This window comes from Haliotis rufescens, unplaced genomic scaffold (genome assembly GCF_023055435.1).
Source record: "Haliotis rufescens isolate VD_foot unplaced genomic scaffold, xgHalRufe1.0.p SCAF_12, whole genome shotgun sequence".
Classification (NCBI taxonomy): Eukaryota; Metazoa; Mollusca; class Gastropoda; order Lepetellida; family Haliotidae; genus Haliotis; species Haliotis rufescens.
The window spans coordinates 30,688,473-30,706,510 of record NW_025963802.1 but is presented as its reverse complement, the minus strand read 5'-3'; the positions used below and the strand labels follow the sequence as shown (position 1 = coordinate 30,706,510).

At 39.2% G+C, this 18,038-nt stretch overlaps 1 protein-coding gene across 6 annotated transcripts in view; it reads left to right on the top strand.

The window, feature by feature from the left end:
- The first annotated feature begins 3,287 nt into the window (after nucleotides 1-3,287).
- The window catches only part of LOC124117860, a 34,469-nt gene continuing 19,718 nt past the window's right edge, over nucleotides 3,288-18,038 (top strand). For 2 of the 6 annotated variants that reach the window (XR_007220142.1, XR_007220141.1), the window contains exons 1-3: nucleotides 8,099-8,273; nucleotides 11,058-12,995; nucleotides 14,836-15,004. Coding sequence is in view for 4 of the 6 variants with exons in the window: in XM_048393530.1 (XP_048249487.1) it covers nucleotides 11,374-12,995; nucleotides 14,836-15,004 (1,791 nt within the window). In the remaining 2 variants the exon portion in view is untranslated. Of the gene's footprint in view, nucleotides 3,419-8,098; nucleotides 8,274-11,057; nucleotides 12,996-14,835; nucleotides 15,005-18,038 lie in introns of those variants that run through there. The other 4 variants (XM_048393531.1, XM_048393532.1, XM_048393530.1 and 1 more) reach the window with 3 other exon arrangements.

Sequence of the window (18,038 nt, the reverse complement as noted above, 5' to 3'; positions counted from 1 at the left end):
GTTACCAAAGGGAGACAACTTTTTATCACGCGTGACGAGCCAACGACCAGGCTCTGGACCAGATGCAACATTTGCATTAAAGCTTTCTCAAGCAAATTGATGCCATATATTATTTTTTTCGTCAACAGTAACAATAACCAGTTTGGTTTTTTTAATCACATTAAATTATGTTATGGAATTATCACCGACAAAAAAAAAGAGAATTTATTTTCTGTTTGTACAAGTGGTTACCAAGATTCCTTTCTAAATGAGAGAATGTTATGTCTGTATATATAACAATTCTCAATAATTACACGTGGTAAAATGATTGTGCGTCGTGTGGCAAAATCATAGTTATTTATTGCAAAAAGTAAAGTAATTAAAGTTGTATATATTACACTGACTTAGCACACAATATATTAGACCCGTCAACCTATAACTGCTTTGGCGGATGCGACTTATCGTAGATGGTGGTCGGTTGTTAGAATAGTTAATTAACAGAGTTTTAGGCATAAAATGTTGGACATTTTAAAGCATTATTACGCACCATTTTTCTGTGCAGGTTAAACCATATAGCAAGAAGACATATATTCAATCACGTTTTTACTTCGAGTGAAAAAGTTTCGTTCTTCAAATACTATTTCTGTATTAACTACTGCAGCTAGGGTTCAACACATATAAAATAATTTTATTTTAATCTTTCATAAACGGATCCTCGCATCAACATAACTCAAAATAGGTTTAGAAAAATGTGTTTTTATCTGCTTATATTTATTTAGGCACGGGTATTAAATTGGGAATGCTTGCTGCCGAGCAAACGACAACCCTCAGTGGCCGATCAAGGGGAGGGGATTTTTAGGGGTGGCCCCCCTTTTGGGGTAAATGTAACCACCTCCCCTAAAAATATATGAAAAAAATGTTATCTACCATGATTACATGTTTGGTGTTAAAGTTAATTAATAATGATTTACATATTGTGTTTGTGATTTTTGGGGTGTACTCCCCGCGCTACAGGAACAAGTGGACCCCCCTCCCCTCTTTTTCTAAAAAAAAGGGATCCGCCTCTGACCCTTGTGGGAGTAAATCTACGGAATCGGCGGAGCTAACTCTAGTGTTTATTGCAAGTAATAGTCAGTTTTATTGATATTAAACCAACATTTTGCAGGTTTTACAAAGAATACAGAATGTTTTTTTGTTTGTTTGTTGTTTAACGCCGCACTCAGCTATATAATAATCGACTCCGGACCAGACCAGTGATTGATATCATGAGCATGGACCCACGCAATTGGGATAAGATGACTTGTATCAACCAAGTCAGCGAGCCTGACCACCCGATCCCGTTAGTCGCCTCTTACGACAAGCAAAGACGCCTTTTACGATAAGGATGGGTTGCTAAAGACCTATTCTAACCTGGATACAGCATGTAGAGACGTACGTTACTGCCGTTCAGACATATCATTTGTCATTTGATCCTTTGTCACGCCAGTCAACTATTGCAGTATCGACAATTAGAAATGGATTCGAAAAAAATACCTCGTTATAGAACCAAGAGCTATGAAAATGTATTACCGTGTGAAAAAATAAGATCTGTAACAGACAACAACCACTTGATCATAACTAAAGGTGATTATCCAAATGAAGAGGTGTATAGGAATATATGGACTGTGTTGGTGTCAATGGCGACAAAGGAAACAATAACAATGACATGTCTGATCTTGATGACAAAGAACACAGAAAATTTATCTCGTTCCATCTGTACTGGAACACATTAGGGAACATGGGCACATAGAGTCGTATTCAAGAAAGTGCCTTTCAATTAATCTCACAACAAATAACAGATGCTATCTGAGGAAGCATGTCACCTGCGTCTATAATAGCGCACCATATTTATACGCCCGTGTGGCATGTGGTCGATGTCAACATGGGTTATTGGATTCGTGATAATCAGGCATGAAACTGAGACAAAAGTTATACCTTGTAGATTAATCACACTGTGTACATGCATAACACTGATAACATGCTATGCATACACTGCGCGTATGTTGAGGGCTCCTCAAACGCAGCGGAGCGGCCAGAGAAAAAGCAATATTCACCATGTGTCTGCAGAAAGTACTTTTCCGCGTACAGTGTTATTTTACACACCCAAACGTAAACATGCAGAGGCTATCTAACCGAATACACAACAATTCCATATGCATACAGCCAGTGTGTTGATTTCCCGTGATTACACAACAGTTCTATGGATTTACAAGCACTTCAAGCATGCAGGTGTCCGTCAGTTTCAGATTTGTCGGTGATAGAGAAGAAAAACATGGTTTATGAATGTGTCACATACTGTGCACATCAAAACAGAATCACATGCCAAATTTAAATATATACACTGTCTGAATGACGGCTTATAATACGGTGGCCTCCATTACGTTGTTTCATAACAGCAAATTACGGTCATTTGTATCAATGATACTCGTGCCTGTCAATACTGTTTCCCCTTATTATTAGCAAATAATTTCACTGCAAATAGGGCTGGGACGAGTGCAAATTTACTACCCCGCTATTACCCGACCCTTCCGGGTACCCGCTGTAGGTCTCAAGAGATGGGTACATATGTCCGATTGGGAATAGTTTGACCGTAGCCCTGGCAAAATGTATTCAGATACTCGTATAAAACGATCTGGTCATGCATACACTAAAGTTGACTGATTTTTTATTTTTTTTATCTCTATTCAAACATATAAAGTCAGAAAGAATGCGTGCATAGTCAGAAAGATGTGCGAACATAGTCACTTATAGTGTAACCGTGGCTGTTATAGATAATTTTTGCCATTGAACAATATATCACGTGACTAACCACGGCTCCGGGTAGTACTGTGGGAACCACCCGACCCGAGAACCCGAGTTACCCGTCCCAGCCCTAACTGCTAATTTATAAATCATTCTGTTATTCCACCGCATTGATCATGTCAAATTAAAATATAAAAACGTCGATAACCGTGAGGTGCGTCTGTAAAATATTTCAAGTGAACTTTAATGAAAGAAGCGGCTGTAAAATCCAACAACCCTCGCGTTCAAATGTGAATGACGGTACAAGGGAGCAAACCCACAGAGATATATTCGGATGAGTTCAATGCACTGCAGCGTAATTTAAACAACGTTCTGATGACAATGTATTATTAAACATATTACACATCTTGATATTTAGTACACTCCTACAAACAGCATTGACTGTAGTTATTTGATACGACTGAAAAGTTGTGACGAACGTACGAACCGTTAACCCCCTCTGAATAGACTATTCCAACAACATGCAACAGATGTGGGTGCCAAAGTGGGTCATTCCACAGCAGAATAGTGCTGTTGGTGCCTGGCAAATGGAACTTTGACCAGACGTCCGGCGTTTGACATGAAGGCGGTGTTTTGGAGAGGATACCTACACAAGCAGGTACCAATTTTGATGTTAAATCAGCCACTCACATATCAGCATCAGTACCATCTGAGCTAGATAACACAGATTTGGGGGCAAAGTTTTAGGATAGGCAACCGGAACTGCCCTAGGATTTGACAGTTCGGGAGTTGAATGAATAGTGTCCCGAATTTACAACCGGTGACGTTTTATTACTCTGTGGCTATTTATTTGAAATACTTATTTGATTAACAGTTTGAATTTACTTCCACATCACAAATCCAATGGTCCTATTTTCCAGCCAGTTCTTATGAGTGAATAATGATAATAATAATATTAATATTAATAATAATATTAAAAATAATATTAATAATAAAAATAAAAATAAATTACAGCATAGTAATAAATGTTGGAATGAATAAAGTATTCACCTTAATAGTGATCGTTATCATAAGTAGGGCTTAAAGGATCTATAGGAAAACTACTAATACTGATTAATACTAATTTACGATCTCCGGGGTTCTTTGATCAATGACTTCAAATGACCTTTGAAAGTAAATATTTGTTTGAATGAAAAATAACCATGATTGAAAAATGAGTGCACATATTGAACAAAACAGTGACCGAAATTTACACAGTGGCAGTCAGTTAAGGGAGATAATTCTGTAGTTACCCTACAATTTACCACTGACTACTACAATAACAAACTGAGGAAAGTGGGTGACTTAAAGTCTAAAACTTATATTAAATATATATCGGTTTGTGGTCTCATGTCATTCCTAGGTAGACACAGTTTATGGATAACAACTTCTTTATTCAATGTAAAGGCAACATTCTGGTTTAGATCTGTTCAACATCGCCTTAAGTAAATAGAGAAGTTGTTATCCATAAATTGTGTCTACTTTGTCATCTGTCAACTTCTAAGTAATGCCTATAAAACAAGGTCATGCCAAGACATGCATTTTTAATGCTTAGTCAGCCAGCATCATAGCTATGCTCATGAGTTGTGATAATTTCATTTGCGAAACCCTCCATTTTTCTCTGTGTCATTTTTTATTGCCCCCACGCCCACCCCCAATCTCAACACACCCCACTCCCCTATAGTAAATGATCAGGCCCTGACCAAGTGTTTAAGTCTATGACTTGCATCCCTTGGGCTTTCCTCCAACATCAAGCTTAGATATAATGCAGCACAGTGCAAGGCTCACTGTTGATGGGAATTTCAGTTTGTCATGGTAAGTAAGGCATAGTTAAAGTAATATTTCAACAAAGACATCCGAAACAAGAAGTGATAAATAATCAATAGATTTCGTTTTAAGATTCTGGATTAAGTAATTCCAGCTCTATACAAAAGCCACCACACCCTGACATTAATGACGCTGGTGGGACCATAAAGACATTTGTCATTTAATGATGTAAATTACAGCTTGGGAATTTCTTTCAGCAATAGTGTAAGCATCATAAACCATTAACATGATAATGTGATGTCTGGTGATTTTAGGAGCTAAACCTATAGTTTTGAGGTTTTGAATGAAGATTTTGAAACCTTAACATTCAACACATAGCAGGAAAATATATCTACTTTCTACCATGGCATTATACATGTCTGGTGATATCTAATGTACTGTTGCATCGGTTCTGTCAAATATTTACAGAATGTGCTAATTCAGTCATCAATACCATTGTTATTCCAAGGAATACTGTAAAGAAATGAGTCTTAACCAGACAAGTGGTTGATAGTAGAGCTGGGACGTGCAACTCGGGTACCCGGGTCGGGTGGGTACTGAGTGAGACCCGGGTACCCACATGACTACCCGGACCCGTGGTAAGTCACGTGATATATTGTTTCATGACAAAAAAATCACTGTATACAGAGCTCCAGATAAGCTTTTGGTGTTGTGGGTATTTTACCCATGCATTTTAAAATCATTGGGTATCAGTAATTCTATCTGAGTATTCAAATTTCTGTTACCCACTAGTTTTACACATGTGGGTATTTAAGTTCAATATTTAAAAACACTATTCATCAAGTCCCTGCAAACTGGTGTCGTGTGGTTTCGAGAGCTTTATAGGACTAAAAAATACCACAATACTTCCACAAGAAAGTGTGATGGCAAATGATCATGATGTAACTGTCATCGTGGAGTTTGGCAAGGTTGACGGAATGCCCGGTAATAATTTCAAAATAAGTTGCTGATTTGCTAATCGAATACGCAGGGTTACTTCACAATATTTTGATGATATGCACAAGTTTTATTTTTGTAGCATATCTGTAATGTTCGTTGCGTATTTGATACGCTTGGATTATATTTTACTGCGTATTTCTGCATGTCTAATGCGTATTTTACGCAGATACGCAGCTTATCTGGAGCTCTGGTATAACTACATGGTTATACGACAATTTTAAGTCTCTAATGTTAGCATTTCTTCACTATGAACACGTTCCTTCTGACTTATGTGTGTTTGAACAAAGCTAAAACTTCAGTAAACTTCAGTGTATGCATGACCACGTTGTTTTATACATGTATCTACATACATTCTGTCAGGGCTACTGTCAAAATATTCCCAATTGGACATTTTGTACCTATCTCTTGACACCAACAGCGGGTACCCGGGTATGGTCGGGTAAAAGGGGTGTGGGTACCCGGGTAGTAAATTTGGACTCGTCTCAGCCCTAGTTGATAGCTTTAGTTAGAATTTGTGGTGTCAAGGTACACAGTGTCACACAACCATCTAGGTCCAACATTGTGATTCCCATGATGTTTTGGTTGTGTGTTTGTTGTTAAACAGCACACTCACCTATATTCCAGCTATGTGGCAGCTGCCTGTAAATAACTGAGCCTGGACCAGAGAATTCAGTGATGGATATTATGAGCATCGATCCACTCAGTTGGGGTACAAGGACACGCTATCAACCAAGTTACCAGACTGGACCACTTGATCCATCAAGTCATCTCAACTAGCATAGGTTCCCAGGGACCTAGAATCCTACAGGATGCTACTTAAGTAGACTCTTATGACAAACATAAGGTAATCTGCCCAAGAATCCCCCAGGAGCTTTTGATGATGTTTTTAACTGACTTCTATGTCTCTGACACTACAATTTATGACATCAACACTACAATATACTGTATGAACATTGATTGGAATTGTCTGAAACCATTAAAACTGTTTGTGGTCTGAGTGAGTGAGTGAGTATGGTTTTATGCCGCTTTTAGCAATATTCCAGCAATATCACGCTGGGGGACACCAGAAATGGGCTTCACAATTGTTGTCTGAGAAATTATGAGAGAATTCATACTGTGCTGATATGGTACTATATAAGATAACTATGTGAAATTGCAAAGAAAAATGAAGAGCAAAGTGGTTCTATCATGACTTCATTCAAACATATTTTCGCAACTTGTTGACGTAAGTTGAACAACGGGTAATACAATTTTTTTGGGAAAATGGTTGATGTCTCTGTGGTGTATGTAAGTAAACCAAGTACGTAGAGTGGAACATTTGATCAGGAAGACATCATTGAAGTACAAGCAGTGACATGTTATGTTTTTTAACTATAAAACACTTCTATATAACCAACACATTTCTCAAAGAGAGGAGATATGAAGATCTGAACTATTCTGAATCTGTCACAGTAAACAATTACTTCTCTCATTCAAAATATGGTAATACTTTTCATTGTCAAATTCTGAAAAACATGATACTTAATTAAATTAATTAATATTGTATCCATTTTTATATCTTTGATGGAGCACATTTTCTAGCTTATGTTATGTTTGCATCCTGCACAGACCGAAGTGGTTTAGTTGTCATGGAAGCACATGAATCATCCATTGTTAAATGATGTGACTGCATCACAGCTGCCATCACTGTGTCTCACTGCTGCTGAGAACATGTTGGAAGCGACTGCTGTGGAAATCTAGAGATGACTTTCGTATTTACAGACCACTTCCATGGTCTAGTGGTAGAGCATCCACCTGGAGAGCGGAAGGTCACGGGTTCAGTCCCCGGCCCGTCATACCAACAGACGTTAAAAGAAGGTACTTGTTGTGACCCTGCCAGGCGCTCGGCATTAAGGGGCTAAGACAAGGACTGGTCAGCTCGGGAGTGTATACTTTGCCTGTAACACTATAAAATCGGCATCAGTCCGGACTAGTACAAGCCCCACTGCCCCCCCCCCCCCCCCCACACACACACAGACACACACACAGACACACACACACACACACACATGCATGTCACTATATAAATGTAGCAATCTTTAAGCTAAATTAAACCCCATTTCACCTCACCTCACTCATATTTTGTATTTACAATGTCTATGCACATTATGTGTATTCCATTAACCACAGTCAGTGTAGCCTGTATACAGTTAAAAGGCCCCATTCCACAAAGTGATCTTCGCACTGTGACTGTCATAAGCCTATGTTAAAGTATGGGAGTTACAGAAATCCTAGAGCTAAGATCCCTTTGAGAAACAGGGCCCTGGAGTACCATTTGGTAAGTCTAGCCAAGTTTTCAGTTATGGAAACACACAACCATCATAAAACCAGATTTTTTCTCGACTCAATATTGCTGGTCTGAGATTCAAATGGTAGACTATATCATATTTTATGACTTCAATCAGAGTTATAGGAAATCAACTTTGAACAGATGGTATCATTGAATGCCCGACGTGATCAATATTTCATCTGTAATCAGCATGTGTTGTGACTAGCTCTGCATCTCGCCTGTCCTGCATTATTTATCAGCCTCTGTACCTGTTGAAGTTCGTTAAGGATGCTGTCAGATTGCCAGACGAAGGTGACTGAATGGCATCAGTAACTAGGTGACTTTGGGATGGTTTAGAAATCAGGATGTTGTCAAGAAATTTGACGGTTTTCATTTACAGGTGAGATATGGATATGCATTTCCTTTTATTCTTCCACACATATGTTTGAATCAGGCCAACATGTTCTCTTGAATAATGGATCAGATCTTGCAGAATGGGAGCTGAGAGTAACCAGGCTCCGTGTTGCTGACCAATGACCAGTTATACTGACCAAAGGGCCAGGTCCTGCAGTGTAATGTCTGATTCAAGGTGTATTGGTTAGATAGTGTGCAACATTAGACTGATTGCTAGTGTATATGGTAATTTGGGTCAGTCTATGATCGTTGATAATGTGACTGAATAAGTTCCTGTTATAGTTGCTCCAGTTTATCTGACAATAATTATTATATATTGTCCAAAAACAAAGGATAATGGTTTTCTTGATGTTGATCGGAGAAAGCTGATTGGTCTCTGATCAAGTGATTGGGTCTTTCATGGCATTAATTGCCTTTTTTTTAAAACATGACAATGAATTGGTAAACTGCTTTTTCCCAGTTCATTTATATCTAATTAGTTCATCTTCAAGTACAGGGTCCAATGATCCACATACTACATGTTTGATGTTGTCAGTCATACTCACTGACAGTTACTGTGAGATGTAGAAAACCCATCAAATGATTTTAGGGCGTTGCTAGCTTCATGTGTGATTCATCATGGTGTCAGATTACAGAAGCTTGGATGTCTGTTGATGTATATGTGTTATTTCAGTGTGTAGATCATTATGTTTATTCATTTTATTGATAAGAATACAGAGAGGCGTCCCGAGTATTCTGTAAAAGGAATAGGATGTATTCCTGTATATATTCATGCTTTGTATTCCTTGAACTAAGCACCTGCTCCTATTAACCCCAGCATGTTTGTGAAACAAGAAGTTTACATGTTGCAATGTCATCACCAATATTTATTTTTGTATTTTTGTATATCTTAATGAATTATTCAGAAGCTTTGCCAAGTTAGGGTGAAGCGGAACAGTGCTCTTATTGAGCATCCACTCTTGGATACTTTATGTCAAATATGGTGTACCATATTCAACGTAATAAGCGCCCAGGGCGCTCTCAAAATTAGAAATAGGGGGCGCTTATTAGAATATTATTTTGAGTTGAAAGATCGTAAATTTCGTGGTTTATGCTGACAGCCTGAAATGTTTACATACGACAGATATATTTTTCAAGAATTTAATTGCCCATAATTAAGGGTGATATAACACACCAGTGCATATTATACACAAATAAATAAGTTTTGTGTACATTGATCAATTGGAAGGGGTGCTGATTGGGATTGTTCACTAGACAATATATTAGCAAATATCGCCGTGGGCGTTATTAGAGCGGGGCGCTTATTACGTCGAATACGGTATGTTGTTTCTGCACGATGATTGTGTTTTTGTGTCACATGGTGTGGTCCAGTGGTATTTGTTTGATTCTGGCGGGGCCATTGTCAGCATTGTTCTGTTGGGTGAACTGTATTGATACAGAGATACATTTGTACAACATTAGGTATACTAAACAATAGTTTGATGACTGTTGTCTAGACAGTGGCCAATGTGTATCTTCAGGGTCAATTAATTCCAGACTTAGTATTATACTGCCAGTTTTCACAGAGTGATGTGCAGCTGTCCTGCTTTTATATGCATATTGTAGGTCTTCAGCATGTTTATGATATTGTAAACTCTGTATGTTTGTTTAACGCCGCACTCAGCAATATTCCAGCCGTATGACGGCGGTCTGTAAACAATCGAGTCTTGACCAGACAATCCAGTGATTGATAGCATGAGCATTGATCTGTGCAATAGGGATATGATGACATTCATCAACCAAGTCAGCGAGCCTGACCACCCTATCCTGATACGACAACCATATTTACCTTTCACAGCAAACCTATTCTAACCTGGATCTTCAAAGGTGTAAACTATTTGAAATGTCAAAGGTGTAAGATTATCAACTCTATTTGAAATATAAGAAGTGTATGCTAAAGATACAGACTTCCTACTTCCTATTGTACCAGGGGCATACTATCATGGTGTTTAGTTAAACATTTGTGTTACAAAATGTAACATGATATTATTGTTATATAGTAAATTTGCTCGGGACTAGTGTCAATATCTTTAGATCTGGCATTCTTCTATATGTATACCATTATGAAATTTGATAAATGTCCTAGAAAATGAGATGATCTGAAACCTTGTTACATATTTCATTTTCATAGCAGACACACAGAATGTAAATAAATAAATTATTGCAGTAAACATTACATTGTTGCAAGGTGTTTAAAGGTTTTCTTTAAAAGATCAGGCTCTAGTTTTTATGAAAAAATAATCTGGTTTTGCAGGTGAAAAAATAAATATCTAATCTCCAGACAAAATCCTAGCCCCCCTCCCCTCCCAGAATATCATTTGGTTGGTCCTAAGAATTATATTTTTGCCCATGCAAATTGTGTATTGAGTTAATTGTCAGTGTATTAAATGTGAACTCTTTTGTGAAAAGAGGGCGATTCAACAGAATATTCGAGAGAGTGCCAGCTGTTTAGGTGTTTGAGTGCAAGGGAAAGGCTTATGCATTTTTCAGTGTACAATATATGGTGTGAACTTTGAATAAAAAATTGCATCAAACAATGATGTCAAAAACAAAAAATGCACATGTCAGTGCCTGTGAACAAATGTCTTCCAGTTGTCAGCAAGGGAATAATTTATTTTCCATGCAGTGAACATCATTTATTTTCATAATTGATGTAATATTTACAGTTATCAAATCTAAGTTTTTATTCCTTGATATTTTCGTGCACTAATTTGACTGATATTTCTTGCAGATGCCAGATGGTCAACTACTGAGGAAAGGTCTGTTGTTGTTAACAATGGAAGGGTCATGAGAGAATAGCTGAGAGCACATGCATTATACATCAACACATTCCTTCTCTCGCCATGTGATACAAGCAATAATATCAGTAATTGTTGATGCCGTTATTGTGATAAACGACGGCAACGTGAACTGGTATATAAATGATACAGATGGACTGACGAAATGATGATGACAAATACCCTTGATAAAACTGTTGAAACAAGTTAAAACATGATGTGATCCTCAAAAGTGTTGCTAAAAATATATAGCATTTGGAAGTTTCGAAAATGGATGTGCCGTACAGGTGCCCGAAGTGTGGAGACGGGAAGGTGTTTCCTGTACTGCATGATTTAAAGAAGCATTTGTCACAGGAACATTCTTACGTGCCAAGTCCACGAAAGAGGATACAAGTTTTCAATGGAAACACAGACAAATCTGGGCGTTTTTCGCCATTGCTTCAGTCATTCTTTGATGAGGGAAAGCGTCTTGAAAATGAACTTCTAAAAGCCAAAGATCTTGAAATGAACAATAAACGGAAGAGATATGGAGAAAAGGCTCCAGGTAGCTTTAGCAATAGCGATATGATGTCAGTGAGGTCTGAATTTGTGAAACCTTCAATTGTAGCATTCCAAGATGATCATTTGAAGAATACATTAAATAGTATGACTCAAGAAGTGACTGTCAGTCGACAGAAGCAGTGGAAGACTGCTGATGCTTTGATTAAAGCTGAGGAAGTGTTGATGGGTGTGGGACAGGCTGCCGAGACGCGGTGCACGGAACAGAAGAATGTGATTCAGAAGCTGAGTGCAGACCTTAAGGCAAAGGAGAAGGATCTGAAGAAGTCGCAGGAAGAACTGGATAGGCTCAAGAAGGAGCAGAACCAGCTGATTGAAAGTTCTGAGATCCTGTCCAGGAAGACTAATGATGAAAGTCAGAGGCTTAGTGAAGAACTAGAAGCAAAGGAATCTCAGTTGAGCAGGATTAATGTCCAGCTGTCACGACTCCGGGACAATGGTCTTGAGGACTGGGCAGCCAAGCAGAGTCGTGGTCCTTCTTGGAAGTCTCACAAGGATGCTAAAAATATGATGATGGAGAGGAGCATGATGAGGAGGCGAGCTGAGATGAACGTGCATGGATTGAGGGACAACATGGATCAGTTCGAGACTAGCAAGCCGAGGACTGAGGCACGGAGTTTTCAAACTCGAGAATATGATCGGGATTCCTCGTTTGAGAAGGCTGAGGAGGAGATTGGTGAACTCGACATCTTGAGTCAGGAACTGAGGAAGATGCAGAGGGATGCTGTGTTAAAGATGCAGGAAAAAGATAAGGAATTGATTCATGCAAGGAAAAGATCTGAAAAGTTGGAGAAAGACCGATTGGTTCTTCTTCATGAAATGGATGACTTGTTATCCAAAGCAAATAATGATAACGAGAGTCTAAAATCAGAACTCCGCCGCAAAAATGAAGAATTGCATGAATTTAATTCCGATCTTGAAGAAGCTAAAAAGGAACAGACTAAACTTGTTGGAGAAACATTTGAGTTGTATCGTGAAGCAGATAAAAATATTGCCAAGTTAAAAGAAATGCTGGCCTTGAAAGATTTTCAGCTGAAAGCAGCAAACGAGAAGCTCCATCAATTTCAGGTGGCTAACGAGCATCTGTTGGCTGAGAGTGAGAGCATTGTACAACACGCCGATGAGAAAGGGAGTATTATGGACTCAATGTTGAAGACAACGGAGAAGAGTTTACAAATGATGGAGAAGGAGTTAGATGACACAAAACGTGAGAAGGATAAACTTCTTGAAGAAACTGAAACACTGAAGCAAGAGGTTGTGGACAGGACGAAGTCAGTGGCTGAGTTGCAGCAGGAGGTTGTGATGAAGGAAGAGGAACTTCAGAAAACCAACAGGTAAGACCTTAACATAGTTTTACAAAGATGATGTATGGTTATTGTGTACTATTGAAGAACAAAATATTAACCAGCAAAGTGAGTCCAAAGTAATCTAAGGCCACACATTGTTTAGTTTTTGTTTCACAGGCCCAGCCCCTACTGAAAAGCAGCCGGTAAAAGAAATAAATAAATTTATTCTTATCTTAACTTAGAAAAGTGTGGCCTAAATTGCCTGGAGATTAAACTCGATAAATTGAATTTGGAACTCAACTCGTGGCATATCATGTGATCATATTATTTTGTAATGCCTATTGACTGATGGAGAGAGAAGTACTTTTCTATTAATATAAACTTCCATCAAATCAGCTGTGTCCATGAGAGGTGGTTATTCACATTTGAAACATCTGATTAAGTATTTTCCAAAAAAAAGAATAAGCTTCATGTGTCCACAGACAACCTTTAAATATAGTACTAAATGCAGCTATTTTGCTAGCAGTGGATTGTTCATTATTCAAGGCCAGGGGATGGGAAATGGGGGAAGCAACAGAGGTTATTAATGTCACTAATGTCAAAATGAAAATCATGGGATGTGAAAGACAGATTTTGTTATTAAAACATTATTTTTGGTCATTAAACTGGACTTTTCGGTTTAATGATTTTACCAACCAGAGCCAAAAGCCAGAATCAGAAAATACAATAACTGCACCAGTATACAACTACAAAAAATGACACAAAATATAAGTAACGATCAAACAATCTCTGGCTACTGCACACAGCCTCTCGTCTAACAAAGCCAAGCCTTCTACCAATACTACACTCCCTGCAGTTAAAACAGTAGTAGCATATAGTCGCCCCAAGCGACTTCATGCTAACTAAGATAAAGAGTTAATGAGCGACATAATTGTTTTTATTATTTTTGTACTGTCTGACTCAAACTGAGTAGTGGTGGAGCTAATTAGTTAATTGCTTGATGTGGACATTCAAAATGATTATCAATTGCCAATATATCGAAGCAACAAAGCAGTTCTGTGAAAGAATGCAGTAAGAATTGTCGCCTCACTAAAACAACAGTGGGTTTGGGGGGCTTGCCCCCCACTACAAGGCTTGAATTAAATGCTTTCTTAAGTAAATGAAATGTTAAATTACTAAAGTAGATACAAAATACTTTATTAGCATCAAACAAGCATGGCGGATTGGTGTCCGGTATAATGTCTATGTACCGCAGTTCTGTATGTGACATTTATTGTGTAGCAGGTTTTTAGCCTGCCCAACAACTTGCACAGTCAGTCTATCAAGCACCGTAACAGTTCTCATCAATAATACATCTCATAAGTATGTTATTTTTGTTGTTGTATTTTTCCAACTGTTACATATATCGTCAGACATCATATGTTTTGGGATGGCCGTGTTTATCACAACTACTCGCGCAATAACGGGGGTGTAGCATCACACTGACATTGTAAATACTTGTTTTTAAGAGAAAATTAACTTTTTAAGTGAATGAAATGTTTTACAGTTGTTCATGTGATTAGAGAGAAAACTACGAATGTTTCTTAAGCATCTAAAAAACAATAACACAGGGATATTTTTCACATAATAGAGATATAAAATACCCTAAAATGTGTTGTATTCATGAAATGATAATCATGGCCAGTTGAACGTGCCCTGACTTCAGGGGTATTTAGAGTCAAATATCACAGCGAGGCACATAGCCCTTATTGTAATTTGAAAAATTGCCAATTTGAGAGTTCTGATTGTCCATCGAAAAAATCATGTAGATAACCACTGCTACCAATTAGATAGCAAAAATCTAAAAATAAAAAACCTAAAATAAACCAAGTGTGGTGTTCTGTTCCAGTGATCTACAAACCCTCCAGACATTCCTGCAGACGACTGCGGCCAAAGAGACAGTGGCGCGCCAGGAACTGGAGAAATTCATCATGGAGTTGATTGAGAGAGCAGGCAAGGCAGAGAAAGAGTTGCGGGCCCTGAAGCGAAGAGTCCGGGCAGCGAGTGAAGAGTCTCAGGTATGGAGTGTCATGAAAGGAGGGACTTGTATGCACAGCTAGCTGTATTTCAGATGTATAAATAACCTCGGTCAGGTAGACCAGTGGTTGATAGCATGAGCACCGATCCATGCGACCAGGTCACGATGACACGCTTTCAATCCTGCTGTCACATTACCTTGCCAAATTTCCCATGCTTATCATGTGGATTGGGTGGTCAGAACCTGTGACAGGGCAGACTGCGTGTAATTTATCTTGATTTGAGTGGATTACCGTTCATGGTATGTGCTGACCTACATAATTTTGTTTTTTGACCTACAAAAAGCTAACTGGTGCGCCAAACAGTCGTAAACCAAAACATAGAACAAGTACTCCTTCATTTACTCCCAGCAATCTACAAGCTTGGAAATGGCCGACATGTTAGGTGCTGATGTTATGCAGAGATGCCAAAGTTTGGGAAGTTGTTATGATGTTTCTAATTGGCATCCCGAATACTGCAAGAAAATCTGCAGTATTCATTGCACTGTATCAATACTATTGCCCAGTGGAAATACAATATTTCGCAAGTAATGACAATAGTTATAATGCCCAAGCTAATTCTGCTACTGGAATGTCACTGTGACATATCAACAGAACATGTCTTATAAGGAAAATCAATAATCACACGACTAAATGACCAGTTGGCCAGACCTTTTTGAAGGGACACTGGAAGCCCAGTAGTCTAAGGCACTGGGATTTGCCTTGCACAGTTGAATCCCTTAGGTATGACAGGATCTTTTAGGGGCGGTCGGGTAGCCTAGTGATTAAAGCGTTTGCTTGTCACGCCAAAGACCCGGGTTTGATTCCCGACATGGGTACAATGTGTGCAGCCCATTTCTGGTGACCCCCGCCATGATATTGCTGGAATATTGCTAAAAGTGGCGTAAAACCATACTCACTCACTCACTCACTTGAGGCTTTTCTACTACAATAAGCAGACATTCTGTGATACATTTCAAACAGCGTTAAACCCAACTTCATAACTTACGCGTAAAGCCCTGGGCCCTCTTGCACAGAGCAGCTTTAGCACTAAGAATGTCATTGCTCCAATACTTTAGCATAGGCCTACAGTAGTGGTAGTGTTGTATTTTGATGTGCTGACCCTGATGTGTTAAATTAACAATTGTTGGACAGGAAGGTTTGAAACAGCAATCATACATGATATATTTTGACATGTTTGCATTGATTGAGACAGTTAATCAATTGCTAAACCTTTTCCATTGTTCAGCAACCTGTTACCCAAATCGTGCAGTGAATTTCAAAGTCAGGTTTAACACATTGTGTTCACCAACTGACTGCATGTACACAGGGACGGCTGATGCAGGATGGGATTAGGACTGTAAGCCAATTACTAGAAAAACTACGCGAGAAAACAGAACCAAAATAGGTACAAAAAGGACAATCATAAAGCCACACTTTTATATATTGTTTACATATTATTTTCTTAACAACTAGCATAGTTTGATAAATTTAAATATGTGAAGCGCATGTTAAGTATGCAAATCTTTTTCGTTTGATTTTATGCCGCTTTTTGCAATATTCCAGTACTATCCAGGGGGTGGGGGTTGGGGACACCAGAAATGGGCTTCACACATTGTACGCATGTCAGGGAATCAAATCCGGGTCCTCGGCGTGACAAGCGAACACTTTAACCACTAGGCTACCCGACCGCCCCTGTTTTGTCACTTGTTCCCCCAGTAATTTCCTCTAGCATTGATTATCAAGCATATACACTCCTGGTAATATAATAGTATATCCTGCCGATGGCACCTGTATCGTCCATGCAGATGTGTCATACTGTGTATATATATACACTCTCTCAAAAAAGAAACGCAACCCCAGTCTGAAAATGTCAGAAAGCTCCAAGAAGGAAAATATTGATTGTAAATACAGTTTTTCTGATATGCACATATACCATGTACACTGTTTATTAACGTAAGCACCCAAACACACAAATTTTCGTGCACGAGGGCATTTTATTGTTACTTTGATCATAGTGAGCAAAATTTTCACGTGGCCCATGCCAAAAGCCTCATGCACGTGCAATTCATGGAAAGAGCAGTAGAAGTATGGGTTTATAAAAGCACGTGTTGATTAGCGATTCACTCTATCATTTTCACCGAAAGACAAGGTCGAATATGCCACGGTTGAGTGCTGCAGATCGAAATATCGCCATTGGTCGTATTGAGGCCGGACAAAGCTTTGGAAACGTTGCCTGGCACCTCAATATTCAAAAAACAACGATTTCCCGACTTTGGAGCCAATACACCCAGTTTCATGCAACTGTCGATCGCCCCAGAAGTGGTAGGCCAAGGGTTACCACACCACCTCAAGATCAATTCATCCGGGTCACCCACCTACGTAGCCACACCTACCGTCACTGCAAAATAGGTGCCAGGTTTGAGAAGAGTGTCCGCACAAACAATTAGGAACCGTCTACGAGAGGCCGGTCTATGTGCAAGAAGACCACTTATTGGACCTGTTTTACGCCACGAACATCGACGCCAACGACTCAGGTGGTGCACCAACGTTCGGATATGGACCCTCAGAAACTGGAGGCGCGTTTGCTTTAGTGACGAATCACGTTTTCTCTTACAATGCCGTGACGGAAATGTGTTCGGCAGGTCGACAGATTTGGTGGAGGGAGCGTCATGGTGTGGGGAGCCATGTCTTACAACTAAAGATCAGCCTTGGTGATCATTTGTGGCAGTTTGACAGCCCAGCGCTATATCAATGACGTTTTACAGCCTAATTTTCTGCCGATTATCGACCAACAGAGGGAGCTCTATCAACACGACAACGCCCGGCCGCACACTGCTCATGCAACAGTGACTTTTCTCCAGAATTCTAACGTCAACGTGTTACCATGGCCCTCCCGATCACCAGACATCAACCCAATCTAACATCTTTGGGTTTATCTGGACCGACGAGTACGTGCACGTACACCGCCGCCGCAGATGTTGGATGCACTAGCCGTTGCACTGCAGGAGGAGTGGAGAGCAATCCCTCAGGAAAG